This window comes from Doryrhamphus excisus, linkage group LG16, assembly GCF_037039965.1.
Source record: "Doryrhamphus excisus strain RoL-2023G ecotype Guam linkage group LG16, RoL_Dexc_Guam_v1.1, whole genome shotgun sequence".
Classification (NCBI taxonomy): domain Eukaryota; kingdom Metazoa; phylum Chordata; class Actinopteri; order Syngnathiformes; family Syngnathidae; genus Doryrhamphus; species Doryrhamphus excisus.
Genome location: NC_136372.1, coordinates 15,919,408 through 15,945,442, shown reverse-complemented (window position 1 = coordinate 15,945,442; position 26,035 = coordinate 15,919,408). Strand labels below are relative to the sequence as shown.

Below are 26,035 nucleotides of genomic sequence, written 5' to 3'. Positions count from 1 at the left end.
TGGAAAAAAGTTTTTGATTTTTTTTTTTTTTTGGTCTAATATTTTCTCGGAATGATTGCCATATTTCCCAGAAATTGGTTTTCTAGAAAAAAAAGTTGTTTATTTTATGATTTAAAAAAATTTGTTTTTGAGAAAATAGTCATGTTTTCTAGAAAAGAGCCACATGCTTTCCAGAAAAAAATTATATTCCAAAGCGGAAAAAAAATAGAAAATATTTTCTCCAAAATATACCATGTTTTTCAGGAAAAAGTAAATTTTCTTGAAAATGTATAGTTCAGAGAAAAAAAAGGTTAGTTTTTATTTTTTGAGAAAAAATGTATTTTTTTTTTCTAGAAAAGAGCTTCATGTTTTCCAGAAAAGTTGTATATTTCCAAGGGGAAAAAATAGTGGTATACTTTCTATACATTGATAAAAACCTGTATAATTCTGAGAAAAATGGTTGCTTATTTTTTTTCTATTCATCAAACATGAATGTTCTTGCAAGATGACTTACTGTACCTTTACTGTACTGAGTTACTGTCCCTTTATTTTATTTTTTTTATTTATTTATTTTTTAAATTAATTATACATTTAATTATACATACATTATACATACATTAATTATACATTTATGAGACATTTGTGACATGAAAATGTTTTTTCAACAGCTCTGTACTTGTATCATTTTGTATTTTTATTGTTAATAGTGTTGTTACTCGTAAAAGTAAACAAAAAGGAATATTTAAAATATTTTATACTACATACCTGACTAAAAACTATTACAGCAACAGGTCATTACAGCCTGATTTTTTTTAATTCTTTAATTTATTAATTATTATTAATTTCAGCTGTTTGTGGGAATGGCCGAAATGTAGTATTGTGATTTTTTATTGTTCTTATTTATTGTTTTTATATATTTATTATCTTATTTGTTTATATGGATTATATATTATATAACAGGTCATTGCAACCTGATTTTTGTATTCTTTAATTTATTAATTATTATTAATTTCAGCTGTTTGTGGGAATGGCAGTAATGTAGTATCATGTTTTTTATTGTTCTTATTTATTGTTCTTATTTATTTATTCATTACTTATATGGAATTTATATTACAGCAACACATCATTGCAGCCTGATTTTTGTATTCTTTAATTTATTAATTATTATTAATTTAAACTATTGGGTAGGAATGTTCATAATGTAGTATCGTGTTTTTTATTGTTCTTATTTATTGTGTATTTTGTTTCTTATTTAAATACAGCTGTTAAATGAACCAAATATTGCTGTTTATGGAAAAATAGAGTCTCGTGTGACTCACACGACCAACAGCAGAAAATGAAGCTATTAAAAAGATTCTAATATATTTAGTTGTGGTTTCAGATTTTCAGTATTTCTTCAGTGACCATCCTTTTGCTTGAACTGAAAGCGGAACTAAAAAGGCGTCACATGATTTCAGTCAGGATATGATACACCGCTGCACTGTTTATTTTCCGGTGAGTTCCTAGCTAGCTAGGCTGTCGTAGCTAGCATGTATTCTCACGGCTCGGAAAGCTTAATCAAACAAGCAAGGTACAATCTAAATACATGACCAATATTGAGTATTTTATAAATATTTATCGATGTTCAAGCTAAAACAGTAGCTTTACATGTTCCTCGGTTGTGATATGTACATAACTTGTGGTTTGTTTATTATGGTACTTTTTCAGGGAGATCCAGGAGTCGGAGCTACAGAAGTTTTATAGCAGATTAATGAAATTGCTCCAAGGGAAAGATCTCGGCCATGAGACTGTTGATTGTTTGCAAAGGCTTCATCTCATCCTGTCTGCCACCAAGTATACAAGAACGTAAGGGCAAAACTTATTGACCTTATTGACCAGGTTTAGCCTCTAATTGTATACAGTATTATACTTTGTTATATTTTGTCATCTTCCCGTCCACCTCCGTTAATTTCCATCAACTTCATCCTCTATTTTTTTCTTAAAAATATATATTTTTATTTTTTAATGAATAAAGGTTGCCACCAGACCTTCAGAAAAGGCTGAAGTCGCTCCTTTCTTCACCTGTGGAGCAGCTTCAGGTGTTGAGTTCAGCTGTGCTCAGGGAGACACTGCCCCTCGCTGGTGAGGAAGCGAACTACATCCAGGAGAACAACAGCCAACTGAACAGCCACACTGCTGCACTCCTGCTAGCTCAGGTGTGTTCATTTCATATAAATATATTTTAAATCATTCATTTAGTCCGGTTTAAGTTGTATAAGATTATGATTTCTATTTCCAAGATTGACTTAATATTTGTCCGCATTCAGGCTGGATCCCGAGATGTTGTGTCATCTCTCTGCGCTCAGCTCCTACGCGGCCTGGAGAACCGACCATCAGAAGCGCCGCCGAATCACTCACTCACGCACACTCTTCCAATTGTCAACACCGTGCTCTCACACAGCCCTGAGTGCATCACTGAAGGTAACAATCACATGACTGTATCGTTAAAAAGGACGCATGTTGTGTGAGTGACTCAGTTTCATCGCAGATCACGTGACACTCCTGAGTAAAAAGCTTGTCGATTGGCTGCGTTATGCGAGCACCACGCAAGGGGGCGGTGCTTCCTCGGGGGGATTTTTCACAGCATCCAGGTCACGTCAGGTGCATATTTAACAGACATTATTTCATATAGAAAGTGGGTGCGTTATCACGTGATAGCTTTTTTGTGTTCCGTCAGCCGCAGCCTATCACAGAGATGGACGGGACGGTTTCAGGAGATTTCTTCACAGTGCTGTGCGTCGGGCAAGGTTTCACCGAAGACCAGTGGATGAACGTTTACTCCTTTTCCATGCTGCGCCACTGGCTTCTCACGTTCCACTCTGTGTCCAGCGGCTCCATAGCAGACACAGGTACGAGTTTGACAGTCGTTTAAAGCCATTCAGGTTAAACGCCAAACAAAATGACCACCATTTTTTTTTTAGGTATATGACATATGATATCTGTATGCGCCCTCAGACGAAGCAAATACCACAAATGACTTCACTTTGTGTTTATATCATCTCCAGCAAACAGGTTACAGCTAAGTCTCTCCCTCTCTCATTCCTTTTCTAATGGTAAGAAGTGAATTTGACAGCCCCCCCAACGTCCGCCCGTCCGCCCGCTCACCCACGCATGTGCATCTCGGAAGCTGAATCAACTAAAAATAACCTAAAACCGCTTTACTGCTTTACTTTCACTGATCATTAATAGCACAATCGAGCTAAAACACAAGCTAACCAGTCTTAACCACTTTATTAATTTTTCTTCACTAATTCAATCTAACCCACCACACCCGACCCCCCCGACCCGGCTGATCTATTGAATGCTAAAATAATCTTTGATATCTTTCCACAAGCTTCTTATTGTTTTTGATGACATGCAGAGCTCTAAAGCATCATAACATAAACTAAGTTATATGTGCTTGGTTACAATTTCCATAAAATTCCATAACTGTCATAGTTTTACTTCATGGACACAAATCCCTCATTTATTGCAGTTCCAGACCCGACCGTGATAAGTGAGTTTTAAAAAAAAAATTATTTGGGCAAATATATGAAACATTACAGTGTATTTCTTACATGGATCAAAATATAACTTTCCATTATTTACATTTGTATTCAACTATCTGATCACAAGCCTAAAAAGGAGTAGGCTGAAGCAAAAGCTAATGAATGCCTACCCCTTTTTTGCAGGATATAATCATGTTCATGCCACAGTCTTGTTTTCCCCTGTTATTATTATCATTGTAATATTATTATTGTTATTATCATTATTGTTAGAATCGTTATTATTATTACCATTATTATAATCATCATTAATATTACCATTTTCATCATTATAGTTGTAACAATTTTTTTATTTTTCTTTTATTATTTAATTTTGTGCTGTATCATTCCATCTGTTGTTTTCTGAAATCTGCAGTATTTATGCTTTTATTGTCAATTTATTAGCCCCCCCCCTCCAGTCTAACATTTATATATCATTTTCTGGATTGCAATCCAATTTTTAACATTATTAGAGTCCTGTAGACATAAAGTAACACCCCTATAGTCACATGTAAACTTTTGTATTACGCAATATAGCAGACATGATAAGAGATTATTTAAAACTGAAAATAAAGCCTCTCCCTCGCCGATCAAGTCTGGTGCTTGTGTGTCTCACTCATTATTATGGTATTACTGACACCTAGAGACCAGTGTAGAATGCTACATATTATCACATATTTGAATGTGTATTTCTAATGCCTTATATTTGTATTTTAGTTCATTTAGACATTTTAATGCTTAAATGTAAGCAAAAAAAAAAATATGTAGGTTTCTTCAATATTTTTTCACTTATAATAAGCCGTTTTCAGCCATTTAACAGTATGATTTATTGATGAATATATTTTTGAATCTGTGAAATTCGCAGAAATTAGCATGCAGGCCTCACAGCTAGGAGACCCGAGTTCAATTCCACCCTCGGCCATCTCTGTGTGGAGTTTGCATGTTCTCCCTGTGGGTTTTCTCCGGGTACTCCGGTTTCCTCCCACATTTCAAAAACATTCAAACAACCATTCACACTCACATTCATACCTATGGACAATTTGGAGTCGCTAATTAACCTAGCATGTTTTTTGGAATGTGGGAGGAAACCGGAGTACCTGTAGAAAACCCACAGGGAGAACATGCAAACTCCACACAGAGATGGCCGAGGGTGGAATTGAACTCGGGTCTCCTAGCTGTGAGGCCTGCATGCTAATCACTCAACCACCGTGCAACCGTTTTGAGCCATGAAACAGTATAATTTATTGATGAATATATTTTTGAATGTGTTAAAAATGACCTGCGATGTTGCAGATGATCGGTCGGAGATAGACGGATCCGTGGTTTCCATGGTTTCCGCCACTTCCTCCTCCAGCCGCTTGCTTCCTCCCAAGGAGCGCCTGAGAGAGAAAGCCTTCCAGTACTGCCAGCGCCTCATTGAACAAAGCGATCGCAGTATGTGAAGACAAATATCTGTTTTTGTGTCATTTGTGTCATAATGTGTTATTTCTTTTATTTGTCTCAGAGGCCCAGAAAAGGACAGATAGCGATTTACAAAAAGCTGTAAGCACATATTTTTCTTTTTTTTTTGCTCACACTGCAGGCTCGCATGGCAGATGTTGATACGGGAAAACCGGTTTTGCAACAAAGCAACTTTTCAAAAAAGTGTGTATTCCTTTGTCAGTGTCTAGTGGAAGCGGTGTGTATCCTGGACTGCGTGTGTGTAGAGGATGCCTCCATGGTCTACAGGGCTTTCCCGTGCATCAAGGCGCTCTTTGGTCGTCTCAGCTCAGACTTGTCATTCGCCAGAGTCCTGCTGCCTGTGGCGCAGTTCTACCTCAATCACGGTACAGTGAGTTAAAAACAGTGAGTTAATTAATCACTCGTGCACGTCACTACTTACTTACTCTAAGCCTCATGGGAAATGTACCTTTTTTAGCCGTTAATTAGCCACATCACAGCTGCACGGTGGATGAGTGGTTAGCATGCAGGCCTCACAGCTAGGAAACCCGAGTTCAATTCCACCCTCTGTGTGGAGTTTGCATGTTCTCCCTGTGGGGTTTTCTCCTGGTACTCTGGTTTCCTCCCACATTCCAAAAGCATTCAAACAACCATTCACACTCAGATTCATACCTATGGACAATTTGGAGTCGCTAATTAAACTAGCATGTTTTTTTTTGGAATGTCGGAGGAAACCGGAGTACCCGGAGAAAACCCACGCATGCACGGGGAGAACATGCAAACTCCACACAGAGATGGCCGAGGGTGGAATTGAACTCGGGTCTCTGAGCTGCGAGGCCTGAACATTAACGTTTATGACCTTCCAAATGGACTTTAACATTAGAGGCCTCTAGACATGAAATAGCATCCCTATAGTCACCTTTGCACTCATTCATTCATTCATTCATTTTCTACCGCTTTTCCTCACGAGGGTCGCATGGGTGATGTAGCCTATCCCAGCTGTCTTCAAACGAGAGGCGGTGGAATTGAACCCTGGTCTCCTAGCTGTGAGCATTTAAAAAACATACTAGGTTAATTGGCGACTCCAAATTGTCTATAGGTATGAATGTGAGTGTGAATGGTTGTTTGTCTATATGTGCCCTGTGATTGGCTGGCCACCAGTCCAGGGTGTAGACAGCTGGGATAGGCTCCAGCAACCCCTGCGCCACTCATGAGGATAAGCAGTTGAAAATGAATGAATGAATAGCAACATCAGTGTACAAGCTGCAGGGTTCAAAGCATGAGAAAAAAGTATCAGCCTAATAACAGCCAAATGATGTTCTTGTCCCATTTAGGGGAGATGGCCGCCGTCGACTGTGAGGCCGTGTGGAAACTGGTGTTCGGTCGCTTCCCCGCCGAGCTCTTCAACGACCCTTTCCTGGCACACGAGCTCCTGCGCTTTCTTCGGCTAAACCTGGAGAGTGTACAGCTCCGTGTTCCTCACTACACATGTTATTTCCCCAACCTGCTCAAGGTGAAAAGGAGGGAAATGCTACTATAGCTGATTTTACTACTAGTAGTAGTAGTAGTAGTAGGCTAGTAACAAATTTCATATAATAGGGCAAAAGTACTAGCCTACTACTACTACTACTACTAGTAGTAGTAGTAGTAGTAGGCTAGTATTAGCCTGCTTTTGCCCTACTAAAAGTACTACAGGCTAATACTAGCCTACTACTACTATTACTACTAGTAGCTAGTATTAGCCTGCTCTTGCCCTACTAAGAATACTACAGGCTAATACTAGCCTACTACTACTATTATTATTATTAGTAGTAGGCTAGTATTAGCCTGCTTTTGCCCTACTAAAAGTACGACAGGCTAATACTAGCCTACTACTATTAGTAGTAGTAGGGTAGTACTACAGGCTAATACTAGCCTACTACTATTAGTAGTAGTAGGGTAGTACTACAGGCTAATACTAGCCTACTACTACTATTATTAGTAGTAGTAGTAGGCTAGTATTAGCCTGCTTTTGCCCTACTAAAAGTACTACAGGCTAATACAAGCCCACTACTACTACTACTACTACTAGTGGCTAGTATTAGCCTGCTTTTGCACTACTAAGAGTACTACAGGCTAATACTAGCCTACTACTACTACTAAAAGTGGCTAGTATTAGCCTGCTTTTTCCCTACTAAAAGTACAGCAGGCTAATACTAGCCTACTACTACTATTAGTAGTAGTAGTAGTAGGCTAGTACTACAGGCTAATACTAGCCTACTACTACTAGTGGTAGTAGTAATAGTAGGCTAGTATTAGCCTGCTTTTGCACTACTAAGAGTACTACAGGCTAATACTAGCCTACTACTACTACTACTAAAAGTGGCTAGTATTAGCCTGCTTTTGCCCTACTAAAAGTACACCAGGCTAATACTAGCCTACTACTACTATTAGTAGTAGTAGTAGTAGTAGTAGGCTAGTGCTACAGGCTAATACTAGCCTACTATTATTAGTAGTAGTAGGCTAGTACTACAGGCTAATACTAGCCTACTACTACTGGTAGTAGTAGGCTAGTATTAGCTACTACAGGCTAATACTAGCCTACTACTACTGGTAGTAGTAGGCTAGTACTAGCTACTACAGGCTAATACTAGCCTACTACTACTACTAGTACTAGGCTAGTATTAGCTACTAGTAGTAGTAGGCTAGTATTAGCTACTACAGGCTAATACTAGCCTACTACTACTAATATTAGTAGTAGTAGGCTAGTACTACAGGCTAATACTAGCCTACTACTATTAGTAGTAGTAGTAGTAGGCTAGTACTACAGGCTAATACTAGCCTACTGCTACTACTAGTACTAGGCTAGTATTAGCTATACAGGCTAATACTAGCCTACTCGTATTAGCCTGCTTTTGCCCTATTATATGAAATTGGTCAGATATTTTTTTTTGTAATAAAAAAATAATTAAAAAATCAATAAAAATGTGAAATAATTAAAAAATAATACTAAAATAAAATAGGCCTAATGACGCCATTGATTTTTATTTTCCAACATTCTGTAACTGCAGTTCTTAGCGTGGGACAGCCCCGCAGTGGTTGACGATTTTGTAGATCTGCTGCCCTCTCTGGTGACATCTGGAACTGCTTTGGAGCTGCTGCACACTTTGCTTGACCTGCCCTGTCTCTCTGCTACTCTGCTTTTGCAGCTCAGGTGAGCATATGGCACACTAGTATCGGCCATTTCTTTAAAAAGAACATAATCGTCGTGTCAACTTTGTGCACACAGGTCAACGTGTCTGCCCATTTCCGAGTCTGGAGGGCGTGGCCTCGCATCAATGGATGCATTCCGGAATCCATCATTCCGAGGGCTGTTCCTCTTTCTCCTTCGTAGTGAAGCAGGCTCGGGTAATCACAAAATAAAACAAGGGTTTTATTAGTAACAATATTAATAAGCACGGCTAACACAAATGTACTGTTGTTTTATCGTATAGGCGACACAATTGACCGACTGAGCACGCTCCTCGAGTTTCTGTCCGAGGCAGCCGATTGGCCGAGAGTTGTTCGGTGTGCCCAGACTGTCCCGATTCTGCTGCATATTTTCTTCAATACGGTCATCACGGTAAGGAAATGTTCAGGGTCACGAGGGGGGAGGGGGTCACTTTAACATCACTAAACATGCCTTTGTAGCAGGGTTATATTAGGAAAGCAGGAAGTGAACAAATGTAACAGTTACTGATTGTAAAAGTACAAGATGGAGGGGTAGGATTTAATAAGCTTTGCTTCTTCCTACTCTTTTTTTGGACGTGTGTAATCTGATGCATGTTCAAATAAAATAAAATAAAAAATAAAATTTATACTATAAAATAAAAAATAAAATGTATAATATAAAATATAAAATAAAATGTATAATATAAAATATATTTTAAAATATAAAATAAATATATAATATAATAAATATAAATAGCTTATTAAATCCTACCCCTCCATCTGGTACTTTTACAATCAGTAACTGTTACATTTGTTCACTTCCTGCTTTCCTATTTTATTTTATATTTTAAAATATATTTTATTTTATATTTTAAAATATAAAATATATTTAAAAATATAAAATATATTTAAAAATATAAAATAAAATATATTTTAAAATATAAAATAAAATAGGAAAGCAGGAAGTGAACAAATGTAACAGTTACTGATTGTAAAATATTTTAAAATATATTTTAAAATATAAAATATATTTTAAAATATAAAATAAAATATATTTTAAAATATAAAATAAAATAGGAAAGCAGGAAGTGAACAAATGTAACAGTTACTAATTGTAAAAGTACCAGATGGAGGGGTAGGATTTAATAAGCTTCTTCCTACTCCTTTTGGACATGTGGAACTGTGAACTGATTATGAGATGCACTCAATTGTAATCTGATGCATGTTCAAATGAAATCAAACCATTACCATTTGTTGTAGGTGGCTGATAAAACCCTTTTAGGACAGGTGATCCTGGTCCTGCTGGAGAGAAGCAGCCTCCTTCTCAACATCCCTGAATACATCAAGGATGTACACAGGTACACATCACACACACGATGAAAGTAACGTTTTAGTTCATTTTTCATGCAGACGTGCTCTCTCGGCAGGGTCTTTAGCCACCAGCTGCTAAGGCTGTGCAAACTCCACCCATCGCTGGTCATGGACCAATCCCACGAGCTGCTGGACTTGGCGGGAGCCACATCCAACGTTTACAGCAAAGAAGAGATCTACACTCATGTGGTAATTAGACGGATAGTGCATCACACCCGGTTTTCTCCGGGTACTCCGGTTTCCTCCCACATTCCAAAAACATGCTAGGTTAATTAGCGACTCTAAATTGTCCATAGGTATGAATGTGAGTGTGAATGGTTGTTTGTCTATATGTGCCCTGTGATTGGCTGGCCACCAGTCCAGGGTTGTACCCCGCCTCTCGCCCCGAAGACGGCTGTGATAGGCTCCAGCATACCCCGTGATCCTCGTGAGGATAAGCGGTAGAAAACGAATAGAAGACCTTCTTGACACGCAAACACTCACATAGCACAATCAGAGTTGCGCAACACATACAAATGACTGCTTAACCTTGACTCCTCCCACATTCCAAAAACATGCTAGGCTAATAATGACTCTAAATTGTCCATAGGTATGAATGTGAGTGTGAATGGTTGTTTGTCTATATGTGCCCTGTGATTGGCTGGCTGTGGCTGATTGACACCCTGTTGGTGTACCCCGCCTCTCGCCCCGAAGACACGCTACCCTCGTGAGGAAAAGCGTTAGAAAATGAATGAATGAATGAATGAATTGTCATTGAGTGTGAATGGTTGTTTGTCTATATGTGCCCTGTGATTGGCTGGCCACCAGTTCAGGGTGTACCCGCCTCTCGCCCAAAGACAGCTGGGATAGGCTCCAGTATCCCCCGCAACCCTTGTGAGGATAAGCGGTAGAAAATGAATGAATGAATGTAACTTTTCATAGAAGACCTTCTTGACACGCAAACACTCACATAGCACAATCAGAGTTGCGCAACACATACAAATCACTGCTTAACCTTGACTTCACGCCTCTTGCCTGAAGACAGCTGGGATAGGCTCCAGCATACCCATGACCCTCGTGAGGAAAAGCGGTAGAAAATGAATGAATGTTTATACTCTCATAATATTTTGACTTTATTCCCATAATTGTATTGCTGTCTTTCATTTTCACTTCCTGCAAGGTGTCCCAATACATTTGTCTATGTAATTTAGGTTCAGTACAAACACAAAATCACCCCCCCCCCCCCCCCCCCCCCCAACGTATCTGTCTTGTAGGTGTGGGTGCTTGGGGAGTACCTGTCTGTGTCATATGACTCCCGCTGCTCCGTGAGGCTCATCACTTCCTGTTTTGAGGCGCTGGAGGCCGTGCTGTTTGAGATCACGTCATCTGCCTCGCCCCCAGGAGGAGGCCGCCCCGCCCCTCGGGTCATCACCACCCTCATGAACGCCCTGGCTAAGCTGGCGTCACGATCACACGACCTAATCCCCAGGTGGCTGAGAGCGGTACATTTGGGGTTTTTATTTAGTTTCCGCCATCGCTTACGTTTCCACGTCTCTCCGTCGGCAGGGTGTCTCTCTTCCTCTCTAAGCTGAGAAACATATCCAGAAGCGGAGCCGTTCCCTGGTGCGCCGACGAAGAGGACCTAGTTTCCATAGTGACTCTCGGGGAAGAGCTGTGCTCGTTGCTGAAAACGCCCGGCGTGGCTCAGAGCGTCCTGAACCCGCCCCCTCACGTCACCGCGCCCCGGTGGCACCGAGACACCAACGTGGCCATGCCGCTGCAACTGCGAGCGCTCACCAGACTCACGCAGGCACACACGTCTCAAACGCAACATACACCCGCTTCTCCGTCAACAAAACATCAATTACGTGTTTTGTAAATTAACCACAAAATACACTCATAATTCAATATAATATATATTATCTCTTCTTTATTCATATGATTTAACAGGAATAAAAATGTACAAAATAGATCATCTGGAAAAAATACAGTCTATGGCCAGTAAGAAAATAAGTGGCGTGTTTCTATAACAACATCGAATCTATTTGACACTTGATCCATTGATCATTAAGAACTCCTCCATCTTGATCTTGATTGGATTGCACTTGATCACCACACTTAATGCCGTCTTTCTAATATTTGAACGAATCTTCAAAATATAGCTATACGTTTTGGCACGTGGTTATTGGAAGGTAGACTAAATATATTAGATGTGTTTAAGGATCTTTATTATATTTCTATGCTACTCGACACCGCTCTGATGTCTCATTGATGAGCATTATTTTAAAATTAGCATCATAATTCCTAAAAAGGCTGCACGGTGGATGAGTGGTTAGCGTGCAGGCCTCACAGCTAAGAAACCCGAGTTCAATTCCACCCTCCGCCATCTATGTGTGGAGTTTACATGTTCTCCGGGTACTCCGGTTTCCTCCCACATTCCAAAAAACATGCTAAGTTAATTAACGACTTTAAATTAGGTATGAATGTGAGTGTGAATGGTTGTTTGTCTATATGTGCCCTGTGATTGGCTGGCCACCAGTCCAGTGTGTACCCCGCTTCTTGCCCCCAAGACAGCTGGGGTAGGCTCCAGCATACCCATGACACTCGTGAGGATAAGCGGTAGAAAATGAATGAATGTGAACTTGGGTGGGGGGGGGACGTACTACAATGAATCTCGCACACAATAAAACTAAAATAAAGTAAAATTATTTCAACAACATGCATGCTAGGTTAATTGGCGACTCCAAATTGTCCATAGGTATGAATGTGAGTGTGAATGGTTGTTTGTCTATATGTGTCCTGTGATTGGCTGGCCACCGGTTCAGGGTGTACCCTGACAGCTGGGATAGGCTCCAGCACCCCCTGCGACCCTCGTGGTGAAAAGTGGTAGAAATTAATGAATGAATGAACCTTCTAAATGTTTTTTTTAACATTATTAGAGCTCTCTAGACATGAAGTAGCACCCCTATAGTCACATACACTCCTATAATTCATTATTTATGACATTACATAACTCTTTTGCTGGAGACCCGAGTTCAATTCCACCCTTGGCCATCTCTGTGTGGAGTTTGCATGTTCTCCCCGTGCATGTGTGGGGTTTTTTCCGGGTACTCCGGTTTCCTCCCACATTCCAAAAACATGCTAGGTTAATTAGCGACTCCAAATTGTCCATAGGTATGAATGTGAGTGTGAATGGTTGTTTGTTCCCTGTGATTGGCTGGCCACCGGTCCAGTGTGTACCCCGCCTCTCGCCCCGAAAACAGCTGGGATAGGCTCCAGCACCCCCTCCCCGTGACCCTTGTGAGGATAAGCGGTAGAAAATGAATGAATGAATGAACTAAAAAGAGCAGAAATGTACCTGTTGAAAAGTAATTTGGCGCCACCTGTTGGTATGTACAGTGATATGAGACAGTTGAGGTAATTAAGTATTATGATAATCATAGTATCCTCCTGAAATGATTACAAATTAGTGATTCATTTTACTGTAACTACTTTAGGTTTGAGGTTTATCCTGAGGCCTATAGGGAGCGCCCTGTGATGTGTCACTGTAGGATGCTATGGAATCTTCTCAGCATCTTCTCAGGCTGCTCGTCATCACCTGGAAGTCTCCAGAAGAGGCCTGGGCAAGTACAAGTACCTCCAGATGGCGTAGTAGTGAATGCCCGCTCCGGCTGCCACGAAAAGATGCCAAATGGCGTGGGCAAACGGGACCAGGCCGTCGCTCTTGAAGAAGACCACGCCCACCGCGTAGAAGACTCCTCCCATGGCGAGTTCACACACACCGGCGTGGTCCACCTTCAACATGGATGTAAAACAGGTTCAAATATACACACTGTGATACTTCCTTAACTATGATATATATTTGTTTATATATAGTATTTACAAAAGATATATATATACATAGATATGAATGTGAGTGTGAATGGTTGTTTGTCTATATGTGCCCTGTGATTGGCTGGCCACCAGTCCAGGGGTGTACCCCGCCTCTCGCCTGAAGACAGCTGGGATAGGCTCCTACATACATGAATGTGCACTTGGGAGGGGGGGGGCGTACAACAATGAATCTCGCACACAATAAAACTAAAATAAAGTAAAATGATTCCAAAAACATGCTAGGTTAATTAGCGACTCCAAATTGTCCATAGGTATGAATGTGAGTGTGAATGGTTGTTTGTCTATATGTGCCCTGTGATTGGCTGGCCACCAGTCCAGGGTGTACCCCGCCTCTCGCCCAGAAGACAGCTGGGATAGGCTCCAGCACCCCGGTGTGTGGGTTATTATTATTTCACAATGGGCACTATATCTACTATATTGGATAATACAAGTATAAATTGTAAAAAGTGGTTAGCGTGCAGACCTCACAACGAGTTCGATTCCACCCTCGACCATCTGTGTTTTCTCCGGGTACTCCAGTTTCCTCCCACATTCCAAAAACATGCTAGGTTAATTAGCGACTCCAAATTGTCCATAGGTATGAATGTGAGTGTGAATGGTTGTTTGTCTATATGTGCCCTCTTGCCCGAAGACAGCTGGGATAGGCTCCAGCACCCTCCGCGAACCTTGTGAGGAAAATCGGTAGAAAATGAATGAATTAATGAGTGCAAAGGTGACTATAGGGATGCTATTTCATGTCTAGAGGGCTCTAATGTTAAAAAGTCTATTTGGAAGCTCATAAACGTTAACGTGCAGGCCTCGCAGCTCAGAGACCCGAGTTCAATTCCACCCTCGGCCATCTCTGTGTGGAGTTTGCATGTTCTCCTCGTGCATGCGTGGGTTTTCCCGGGTACTCCGGTTTCCTCCCACATTCCAAAAAAAAAAAAACATGCTAGGTTAATTAGCGACTCCAAATTGTCCATAGGTATGAATGTGAGTGTGAATGGTTGTTTGTCTATATGTGTCCTGTGATTGGCTGGCCACCAGTCCAGGGTGGACCCCGCCTCTCGTTTGAAGACAGCTGGGATAGGCTCCAGCATACCCATGTGACCCTCGTGAGGATAAGTGCTAGAAAATGAATATATACACAACAAAACAGCGGTTTCAATCCTGACTGGGTCCAAAAGCATCACAATGACAGGAAGTCTGCTTCAGTGGTAACTGAAGTGTTTTTTTTTTTTTTTTTTTTTTTTTTTTTGAGACAATGCTTCCAGCATCTTACCATGGACAGGATGACCAGAGCAGGAACGGCTCCCATGGCGACATACCCCAGCAACTCCACCAGCTTGTACCTGCATGCAAAAAGTCCAAAACCTCTATTATTCACTCATTCCTGGTTCAAACACTGACAGAATATGCGTTGTTGTTTACTTCAGCCACATATACTACGCCGAAAAGACGGGATGTTACCTCTCATGGAAGAAGAAGACATAGAGGGACCCTAAAGCAGCCATGACCCAGATCAGCCATCGCATGTGACACGCCCAAGGACCCAGATCCCTCAGCATCAACCTGACGACAGACACGTACGTCACAATGCGTCCTCCGCTGTGACCTCAGCGGGTCATCACACTGCTTTGTCGTGTCGTTTGTCTCATCAAGAGACCTACCAGGGAGAGTAAGAGGCCGCAATGAAGAAGTAGATGGCCATTCGGTCGCACATGTGGAAACGCTGCTCCACTTTTCTGGAAATGAACACACAAATATACGGATTACTGTCAGGTAAGGATACATGGGGATATGCTAGGCTAGGCTAGGCTAGGCTAGTAGCTAGCCTGTGTGGTGTGCGAGGTGTCACTATGTCAGTATTATAGTTCTTTAGCGTAACACTGTTATGAATGTGGAGCGTTGTTGAAGGCTTTATAGGCGGAATGGATGTGCCCAATTACGCGCCTTCTTTTTAGCTGTTTTGTATGTTTTAAACACACATATGTTCATAAATCGGACATCCCGAGTTAATATTTTTACTTTACGCTCATATAATTACAGCATTATGGTTAAATTATAGTTTAGAATATTAAAAAAAAGCAGCCATGGTGCAAAAATGGCCCCTGCGCCACACTTTGGACACCCCTGCTCTAATAGTTAATTCATTCATTCATTCATTTTCTACCGCTTTTACTCACAAGGGTCGCGGAGGGTGCTGGAGCCTATCCCAGCTGTCTTCGGGCGAGAGGCCGGGGTACACCCTGGACTGGTGGCCAGCCAATCACAGGGCACATATAGACAAACAACCATTCACACTCACATTCATACCTAAGGACAATTTGGAGTCGCTAATTAACCTAGCATGTTTTTGGAATGTGGGAGGAAACCAGAGATGGCCGAGGTGGGAATTGAACTCGGGTCTTCTAGCTGCTGAGGCCTGCACGTTAACGTTTATGACCTTCCAAATAGAATTTTTAACATTAGAGACCTCTAGACATGAAATAGCATCCCTATAGTCACCTTTACACTTCATTCATTCATTCATTTTCTACCGCTTTTCCTCAGGAGGGTTGCGGGGGTTGCTGGAGCCTATCCCAGCTGTCTTCGGGCGAGAGGCGGGGTACACCCTGGACTGGTGGCCAGCCAATCACAGGGCACATATAGACAAACAACCATTCACACTCACATTCATACCTATGGACAATTTGGAGTCGCTAATTAACCTAGCATGTTTTTGGAATGTGGGAGGAAACCAGAGATGGCCGAGGTGGGAATTGAACTCGGGTCTTCTAGCTGTTGAGGCCTGCACGTTAACGTTTATGACCTTCCAAATAGACTTTTTAACATTAGAGACCTCTAGACATGAAATAGCATCCCTATAGTCACCTTTATACTTCTATGACCAAATATAGTAACATTACTGACACCTTTACATCATCCCCGGAGAAAACCCATGCATGCACGGGGAGAACATGCAAACTCCACCACCGTGCAGCCTGCTCTAATAGTATATATTCCATTTTCATTTCGATACTATTTCAAAAACGTGAGTGATGACAAATGATAGCGATTTGGCAAAGTTTAGCTACTCATGTTACTGTAGCTATCATTGAACATACTATATAGCCTGTCAAAGTATATTTGAATTGCAATTCACACAGAAATGCTACATGTATGGGTGAGTTTAAATCCCTTGAGAGGTGCTTGTGCTATTATGTAACGTTCAAGGAAGCGGAAGAATAAGAACAGTGAATATCATCGGAATGCTTGTTCCTCGGCATTCACGCAAATAATCCAACCAATCCTTCATAATCCTTACATGAACAGTAAAGAGGGCTCAGTAGATGCCGTTAGTAATGGTAGTAGTAGTAAGTAGTAGTAGTTTGTAGTATCTTTATAATCAGGTCACATCTGTTGTTCATCCAAACACCTCCAGCTTTGCCATAATTAGCAATATGATAAAGACACACACACACATCTGCCAACACACACACACACACACACACACACACACACACCTGAGGTGGCCGATTTTCCAGGCAACAGCATGGAAGAGCGTCGAGGTGACAAACAGGCCCGTGAGTCCGCTCCCGTAGAGCCAGGCGGCGACACAGTGCCATTGGTCCACAGACAGGAAGTAGAGCACAGACCCGCCCACAAGGCTTGGTAGGATCCAGAACTTTAAAGACAACATTTGTTTTGTTTAATTTATATTATTTGCTGCTTGTTGCTAGGCAGAATTGATTCATTCTCTACCGCTTATCCTCACAAGGGTCATGGGTATGCTGGAGCCTATCCCAGCTGTCTTCGGACGAGAGGCCGGGGTACACCCTGGACTGGTGGCCAGCCAATCACAGGGCACATATAGACAAACAACCATTCACACTCACATTCATACCTATGGACAATTTGGAGACGCTAATTAACCTAGCATGTTTTTGCAATGTGGGAGGAAACCGGAGTACCCGGAGAAAACCCACGCATGCACGGGGAGAACATGCAAACTCCTCACAGAGATGGCCGAGGGTGGAATTGAACTCGGGTCGCCTAGCTGTGAAGCCTGCACGTTAACGTTTATGACCTTCCAAATAGACTTTTTAACATTAGAGCTCTCTAGACATGAAATAACATCCCTATAGTCACATTTACGCTCCTATTACCCAATATAGTATTCATTCATTTTCTACCGCTTTTTCCTCACAAGGGCCATGGATATGCTGGAGCCTATCCCAGCTGTCTTCGGGCAAGAGGCCGGGGTACACCCTGGACTGGTGGCCAGCCAATCACAGGGCACATATAGACAAACAACCATTCACACTCACATTCATACCTATGACCTTCCGAATAGACTTTTTAACATTAGAGCTCTCTAGACATGAAATAACACCCCTATAGTCACATTTATGCTCTTCTAGGGAGGATAACTATTAACAGTTATTTAACCTTTAACATGAACATTAATCAAACGTAATAATTTGTTTCTGGGTACATGATACCATACAGCATCCATATCAAACTTGCGCGGGCCGCACTAACATTTAAACTTTCATATCAAGGCGGGGGGCCTCAAACTAGTGTCCTGCGGGCCACATTTGGCCCGCGGGGCCGCGTGTTTGAGACCCCTGGCCTTGCCATTTCCCACCAAGCTTGTCTGCAAGGCTATTAATGGACCTGAGTGTTGCATTGTGTTGCAATGATCCACATTTGGCCCGCGGGCCGCGTGTTTGAGACCCATGACCTAAAGACAGAATCACAGGAAGTTTTTCCACACTATTTCACTTCAGTGGGATTCATTCATTCATTCATTTTCTACCGTTTTTTCCTCACGAGGGTCGCAGGGGGTGCTGGAGCCTATCCCAGCTGTCTTCGGGCGAGAGGCGGGGTACACCCTGGACTGGTGGCCAGCCAATCACAGGGCACATATAGACAAACAACCATTCACACTCACATTCATACCTATGGACAATTTGGAGTCGCTAATTAACCTAGCATGTTTTTGGAATGTGGGAGGAAACCGGAGAACCCGGAATTGGAATTGAACTCGGGTCTCGTAGCTGTGAGGCCTGCACGTTAACGTTAATAGACTTTTTAACATTAGAGCTCTCTAGACATGAAATAACACCCCTATAGTCACATTTACGCTCCTATTACCCAATATAGTAGACATTCATTCATTCATTTTCTACCGCTTTTCCTCACGAGGGGGTGCTGGAGCCTATCCCAGCTGTCTTCGGGCGAGAGGCGGGGTACACACTGGACTGGTGGCCAGCCAATCACAGGGCACATATAGACAAACAACCATTCACACTCACATTCATACCTATGGACAATTTGGAGTCGCTAATTAACCTAGCATGTTTTTGGAATGTGGGAGGAAACCGGAGAACCCGGAATTGGAATTGAACTCGGGTCTCGTAGCTGTGAGGCCTGCACGTTAACGTTAATAGACTTTTTAACATTAGAGCTCTCTAGACATGAAATAACACCCCTATAGTCACATTTACGCTCCTATTACCCAATATAGTAGACATTCATTCATTCATTTTCTACCGCTTTTCCTCACGAGGGGGTGCTGGAGCCTATCCCAGCTGTCTTCGGGCGAGAGGCGGGGTACACCCTGGACTGGTGGCCAGCCAATCACAGGGCACATATAGACAAACAACCATTCACACTCACATTCATACCTATGGACAATTTGGAGTCGCTAATTAACCTAGCATGTTTTTGGAATGTGGGAGGAAACCGGAGTACCCGGAGAAAACACAGAGATGGCCAAGGGTGGAATTGAACCCTGGGCTCCTAGCTGCGAGGTATGCGCGTTAACCACTCAACCACCGTGCCGCCACTTCAGTGTGATGTTTTTTGTTTAAATGATATCCACACTTGAAGATACTTTTTTTGTTTTTGTTGGCTTATTTTCTCACCATTCCTGGTGTGAGAATATTCCCGTTTTGCCCCTCGGTCGTCTTTAAATGCTTTCCTGACATTGTTAACATTCCTGCCCTTCTCCTTGCACAGCTGCAGCCTGCTGCTGAGTGATCCCAGGCTTTCAAACAAGGTGAGCATGCATGTCGTTGCTTGTCCAACTCGCCTTTCTTTCAATGTAGTACGCATCAGGCTTAACAAGCGGCGAAACCACGCTTTACTTCCTGTTTCCATTCACTCTCACTCTCACCCGGGCAGAAGCGTTCAGGGATTACAGCAGATTAGGGAACGCTACAGGCCCAACCGGGGATTATTTTATCCCACTGTCCGTATAGCAGAGAGCCCCAAATGCTCACTATTCTGCCTCAATCCTCTGCATCTTCTTCTTCTTCTGGGCTTTTTTTATTTCAGCTCAATCATACCTTAGTCAAATTACCCAATTCCTGCACAGCATGTGATGTATTTCGTTGTATGTGGCTCACCCCGTGTGTAGCACAGTTGGCAGCATGTTCATATTCAGTGGGCTGGTATCGCTTGTTGGCCGGCACCCTGCAGTTCATGAACCTGACGACACAAAAGTGTAGTAATCGGTCAGCAGCGATCATGTAAAAAAAAAACAACAAAAAAACCTCTACGTGTGTTAGGCTCATTCTCGAGGGTTTTAAACGCCGCTTAATCCACATCACGTTGTGGGAATTTTAGTGTAGCGTGGACCGTCGTTACTCCGGGAAACTGTGTTGCCATGGTCACCGGTGATGTCACTGTCTTTAGCGGCACAGCATGGCTCAGTGAAACGACTCGTTGTACGGGAATACATCATAAAAATCTTACAAAAGGCAAAGAAACGTCGATGCTAACTACTTTAGCCTTTAAAGGAACAAAACAAAACAAAAAGTTCAACACATCATATCATATGGGAATGATAAGAACACAAAATAACAGTCAAAACTAAATATTTTAGCTATTTTTTTTATAAATAAAATTTACTTAAAATATTGGTTGACATGTGTAATTTTATTTAATATATTGATTAGATTTATATATTTTTTTCTGTATTATATTATATTATATTACATTATATAATATTAATCCAAGTAGGGTTAAATAAAACGTCCATTGTATTTCAGACCATATATGCTATTTTATTTTATTTTATTTTATTTTTTTACAAATGGTGCAAAATAAAAAAAATACATTTTAAATGGGGGTTGGTATAGTTCATTATTTTATATATTTTTGTAATTTTTATTTTTTTCCTAATTATATATTTATTTAATTATTGTTCATATAAATTATATTACAGTATGTATTTTTTTTTACATATTATTCTAAATAATTAATTCATTACAGTCTATGTAATTATTTATTTAATTCATATTTATGAAGTGTTTCGGTTAGCACCCCAAAAAGAGTTCAATGAAACAATGAAAAAAAAATTAAATCCTACCATTCCTGATTATTTATTTTTGTAATTTTTTTTTACAATTATATATATCTATATATTTTTTTTTATTATTGTTAATATAAATTATATTATAGCATGTATTTTTTCATATTATTCTAAATGATTGATTTATTACATTCTATGTAATTATTTGTTTAATTCATATTTATGAAGCGTTTGAATGAAAAAAAATCAAATCCCACTATTCCTGATCATTTCTTTTTGTAATTTTTACTTTTTTCACAATTATATATATATTTAATTTTTGTTAATATAAATTATATTATAGCATGTATTTTTTCATATTATTCTAAATGATTGATTCGTTACATTCTATGTAATTATTTATTTAATTCATATTTATGAAGCGTTTGAATGAGAAAAAAAATCTAATCCTACTATTCCTGATAATTTATTATGATAATTAATTTTTTTCAAATTTGGATATTTTTTTGTCGTTATTTTTACATGTTTTATATGATAACCACGGCTTTTTGCATTATTAAATCCAATGTATTACTTCTTGTACTGCATCAGTCATGCATACTGTGATGCCAATGTCTTACCATGCATGCATGTGTGCCATTTAATCCCAACTGAATTCTCAATCCCAGTTTCCAGGGATAAAAAAAAATCCACACACACACACATCTGGAGATGTTACAAAACCACACTTAATGCCGTAAGATAAACACACACACACACACACACACACACACACATACACATATATATATATATATATAGCAGTTGCTATGAAAGCCGGGCCACAGGTGCATTAGTGTGGTCAGCTGTGTGGTTTAATTACACACGGAGAGCACATCCATGCTGGCATAATTCATATTGGAGACTTTCCTGCACGTGTCGTCACTTTAAAATATTAGTTTTTGTGTATAGTTCCACTTTAATAAAAAAAAAAAAGTATGAAAAAAAAGAAAAACTATGTCCACTTGAAGTACGTAAACTAATATATGGCCTTGACCAGGGGTCTCAAACTCAATTTACTTGGGGGCCACTGGAGCTCGGGTCTGGGTGAGACTGGGCCGCATCATGTTTAAAAAAAAAAAAACGCATTTATTAAAAACAAAAAAAATTAAAAAACTTTGCTTTGGTTCCAATTTTCTACAATAAAAGCTCTGATAAAACATTCCACTGTTCTCAAATATTTTACTTTTTATTTTTCTACACAAAATAAGATGAAAAATAAATAAACAAATCAAGAATAAAGAAAATCAATCAGTAATAAATAAATATAATAATAATAATAATAATAATAAAACAGCAAATAATAATAATAAACTTAAGAAACCACATATAGTTGGTGAGTAGACTAATTATTTTTTTTCAGATTAAAATGAACAAAACATTATTAGAGCCCTGTAGACATGACAAAACACGACTATATTCACATTTATACTTTTATTATTTACAACATATTGCGCAACTGCAGGGTCTTGAGACACATGCTAACTCGCAAACTAGAGAGCTAGCGACCTAAACGGTAGCCTCCGAGTTATTTCCTTTTAAACTTAAATTGCCAAAAAATTACCACTTCCACACGGATAGAGAGGATAACTATTAACAGTTATTTAACCTTTAACATGAACATTAATCAAACTTAATAATTTTTTGCGCGGGCCGGCACTAACATTAAACTTTCATATCAAGGCGGGGGGCCTCAAACTAGTGTCCTGCAAGCCACATTTGGAACATGGGCCGCGTGTTTGAGACTACCGGCCTTGACATTTCCCACCAAGCTTGTCCGCAAGGCTATTAATGGACCTGAGTGTTGCATTGTGATGTCGTCCTAATTGCTTAGGACAGAATTGTGTGTGTGTTTGTGAAGTCGGGACTGAAGGGAACGGGGAGAGACTGTGATCAGAGGAGACATTGTTGTCATCATCATCAGCAGGGCCACTATTCTCTTTTTCTCCGGCTCGGGCACACACTGTCCTTTCGCCTGTGCACACACAGCATGTACTCTACAAGCACATAGGTGTGTGTGTGTGTGTATATGTGTGTGTGTTTATTTCTGCACATTCCAATTAGTAGTCTCAGTTGCATGTAAGAGGATGAGAAGTGTATTCCTTTTTCCAGTAATGCTAAAGTTCAACACCTCTGGGATTCCAACTCGGGTTCTCACGATTATCACCATCTCCCTGTGCACTCATGCAGCCTGTTTATTATGTATTATATGTACTAATAATGTATATATATGTGCTCTGAATGGGCCTGACTTGAGACTGTACTGTGTCCAAACTGTGGCTTGGGGGCCACTTTTGGCTCAGGGTTTGATTTTACTGGCTCATGTCTCAATTTTACTGGCCTGTACTGCCTGTAGTTTAAAAATAACATTCATTCATTCATTTTCTACCGCTTTTTTCTCACGAGGGTCACGGGGGTGCTGGAGCCTATCCCAGCTGTCTTCTGGCAAGAAGCGGGGTACACCCTGGACTGGTTGCCAGTCAGCCAATCACAAGGCACATATAGACAAACAACCATTCACACTCACATTCATACCTATGGACAATTTGGAGTCGCCAATTAACCTAGCATGCATGTTGTTTGAATAATTTTACTTTATTTTAGTTTTATTGTGTGTGTGAGATTCATTGCTGTATGCCCCCCCTTCCAAGTGCACATTCATTCATTTTCTACCGCTTATCCTCACGAGGGTCATGGGTATGCTGGAGCCTATCCCAGCTGTCTTCAGGCGAGAGGTGGAATTGAACCCTGGTCTCCTAGCTGTGAGGTCTGCGCGCCAACCACTTAACCACCGTGCCGCCCTCATTATATTATGTATTATTTTATTATTATATATGTATATATAATATATATATTATAAAAAAAAATTATCCAGATAATCCAGATAGCTTAGCATACACTACCTGGCCCCTCTTAAAATGCTCACAACCTGAATTAAACTAATCAGGAATTTAATCATTTATACACTTATTATAAAAGTTATTTAATATTAAACTGAAGCAGTGATCCAAGCGAATCAGGTTAAGACATCTGAAGGCGCTAGTGTAACCGTTGTTGCCAGCGAATTATAGCAATTTGGCAAAGTTTAGCTACTAGCTAAAAAAAAAAACTAGCTAAAAATAGGATCATCCGGATACGATAAGTCCCGTTGTCATATAGGATGTGGCACAGGAAGTACAATTTTGGGTCAATTTGTATTCGGTTTAAGTTATAATTGTGAAAAATGTAGACCTTTTTCTTTTTCAATGTGCTAGCTTGTGGTGGTGTTTTTACTTATTGAGACATTGTAGAAGAAAAAGGATGCTAAAGTGAACTCAACATCCCATAATAAAAGCCAAAGAAGAGTGTGTGACGTTTCAGTGTCTTTACGGTATAAAATTAAGATGTTTTATTTTTAGTTTTTTATGCTTTTGCTCACAGTGCACTATACCTGTAGTCCAGAAATCTGCAAAAGTTTCAGAAGAAACTGTTGTTTGAAACGCAGTCGTCGCCTCTCACGCGCACACACGTGCGCACATCGTATCAATCAATAACAAATCCTCCGTGCTCGTGCATGCTTTAAAATCCCACACATCCAAATGGATAAAGAACTAAAAAAAAACACTAACACGATTCCTTTACCTTCCCAATGGAGTCCCCTTCAAGTCCATCTTGTGTCTCATCCGCCTACGGGTTCCCCATTCCGGATGTCCCGCCGCCGTGCGCTCAAACATAAACACATAAGTCCAGTCGCGCAGACGACGGTAACTAGCAGGTTCGATCCAGGGACGCATTCAACAACGGTTGGACTTTCACGCAACTTTTCATCATCGTCCGAGTGGACGCATTGGAGGTGGCTGGGTGGGAACTCGGGTTTGTGAGTGGGAGAGATGTGTTTGCAGGATGTTCCACTCCGCAGGACTGGGCTTGTAAATCCCTCCTCCCTCCTTCTCCTGGCTGATGATAACACAACAGCCAACCACAAGCCCTCTTACCCCACGACACAAAGTCGTATCCCCCCTCCCTCAACTTTCTACCGTATTTTAGATGTCAATATTTGGAGAGGAAACACTGCAAATGCCGGATAAGAGCTATAGTTAACTGGTATCTCCATTTCCCTACATTTTGTTATGTTTTAAGTCACATTTTGCCGTCTTTAGCTCGTCAATGCATGTGTAAAAACAGGTTAATACTACAACAATCAAGTAAAAAGACTCATCCTTTGGGAGAATACTGCCAACTAGTGGCGTACTAATGTTATTACAAGGGATTTACACGTATTTTGCAATGTATGAAAAGTATATTTCACCCTGGCATCTGACTGGAAAATTTTGTTTAATATTTAATTCATATTTTGCTGTATGTGCTTTTTTTGTCTTGTTTTTTTTACATATTATTTGGATTATTATTGTAGTTATTAATATTCCTAAAACAACATTATTAGTGCTTATGCTATTACAAGTTTATATTATTACAACTTATATATTTTTTATATTTCAATATTTTGTTACTAAAATATACAAAATTTTCTCTTAATATTTTGACTTTATTGTATTTTTTTAAATTTTTTTTTTAAAGTTTTTTGTTAATTATATTTTTAGAGGCTGCACGGCGGTCGAGTGGTTAGCGCACGGACCTCACAGCTAGGAGACCACCAGGGTTCAATTCCACCCTCGGCCATCTCTGTGTGGAGTTTGCATGTTCTACCCCGTGCATGCGTGGGTCCTCCCACATTCCAAAAACATGCTAGGTTAATTGGCGACTCCAAATTGTACGTACAACAATGAATCTCACACACAATAAAACTAAAATAAAGTAAAATTATTTCAACAACATGCATGCTAGGTTAATTGGCGACTCCAAAATTGTCCATAGGTATGAATGTGAGTGTGAATGGTTGTTTGTCTATATGTGCCCTGTGATTGGCTGGACACCAGTCCAGGGTGTACCCCGCCTCTCTCTCGCCCGAAGACAGCTGGGATAGGCTCCAGCACCCCCCGCGACCCTCGTGAGAATAAGCAGTAGAAAATGAATGAATATTTTTAGACTGTACCACTGGCCAGTAAAAACCAGCCTACAAATGGCCTGTGAGCCACACTTTGGACACCCCTACTGTAAACTTAAGGCGCTGTCTGCCTTGGTTAGGTACTGAATGGCTTTCAACGATGATCAAAGCATCATAAAGCTGCCATTTTTCTGCTTTGCACATTATGTTTGCTGTCATCTAATGATAGCAATTTGGCAAAGTTTAGCTCTAATTGAATGCATAGACTATCATAACCCCCCTCTATGGAAAATGTACATGAATATTTGAGCCTTC

At 40.4% G+C, this 26,035-nt stretch overlaps 2 protein-coding genes and 1 long non-coding RNA gene across 4 annotated transcripts; 2 read left to right on the top strand and 1 right to left on the bottom strand.

Annotated features, from left to right (window-relative positions):
• The first annotated feature begins 1,436 nt into the window (after positions 1-1,436).
• ap5z1 (adaptor related protein complex 5 subunit zeta 1) lies at positions 1,437-11,809 on the top strand. 2 transcript variants are annotated; one of them, XM_058049236.2, is made up of 18 exons: positions 1,437-1,549; positions 1,687-1,824; positions 1,994-2,174; positions 2,286-2,439; positions 2,507-2,619; positions 2,696-2,867; positions 3,024-3,071; positions 4,836-4,976; positions 5,047-5,084; positions 5,206-5,368; positions 6,317-6,495; positions 8,033-8,175; positions 8,251-8,369; positions 8,456-8,583; positions 9,432-9,529; positions 9,599-9,731; positions 10,796-11,010; positions 11,088-11,809. In XM_058049236.2, exons 1-18 carry the CDS (start codon positions 1,509-1,511, stop codon positions 11,398-11,400), a joined length of 2,517 nt encoding a protein of 838 aa, XP_057905219.2. In that variant the 5' UTR covers positions 1,437-1,508; the 3' UTR covers positions 11,401-11,809. The 2 variants fall into 2 exon arrangements, with proteins under 2 accessions (XP_057905219.2, XP_057905218.2); XM_058049235.2 differs by lacking the exon at positions 3,024-3,071 and having other exon boundaries at positions 11,088-11,801.
• A 193-nt stretch (positions 11,810-12,002) lies between these two features.
• LOC131103189 (uncharacterized) lies at positions 12,003-15,529 on the top strand. Its single transcript, XR_013629963.1, has 3 exons — positions 12,003-13,338; positions 14,656-14,980; positions 15,057-15,529. It is a non-coding gene; the product is annotated as an uncharacterized LOC131103189 (long non-coding RNA).
• On the bottom strand, positions 12,456-24,682 carry mmd2a (monocyte to macrophage differentiation-associated 2a). Its single transcript, XM_058049241.2, is given in 8 exon segments — positions 12,456-13,316; positions 14,677-14,746; positions 14,865-14,966; positions 15,065-15,139; positions 16,901-17,061; positions 19,790-19,871; positions 24,358-24,397; positions 24,400-24,682. Coding segments are annotated over 8 exon segments (789 nt in total). The 5' UTR covers positions 24,458-24,682; the 3' UTR covers positions 12,456-13,115.
• Between the last annotated feature and the right edge of the window lie 1,353 nt (positions 24,683-26,035).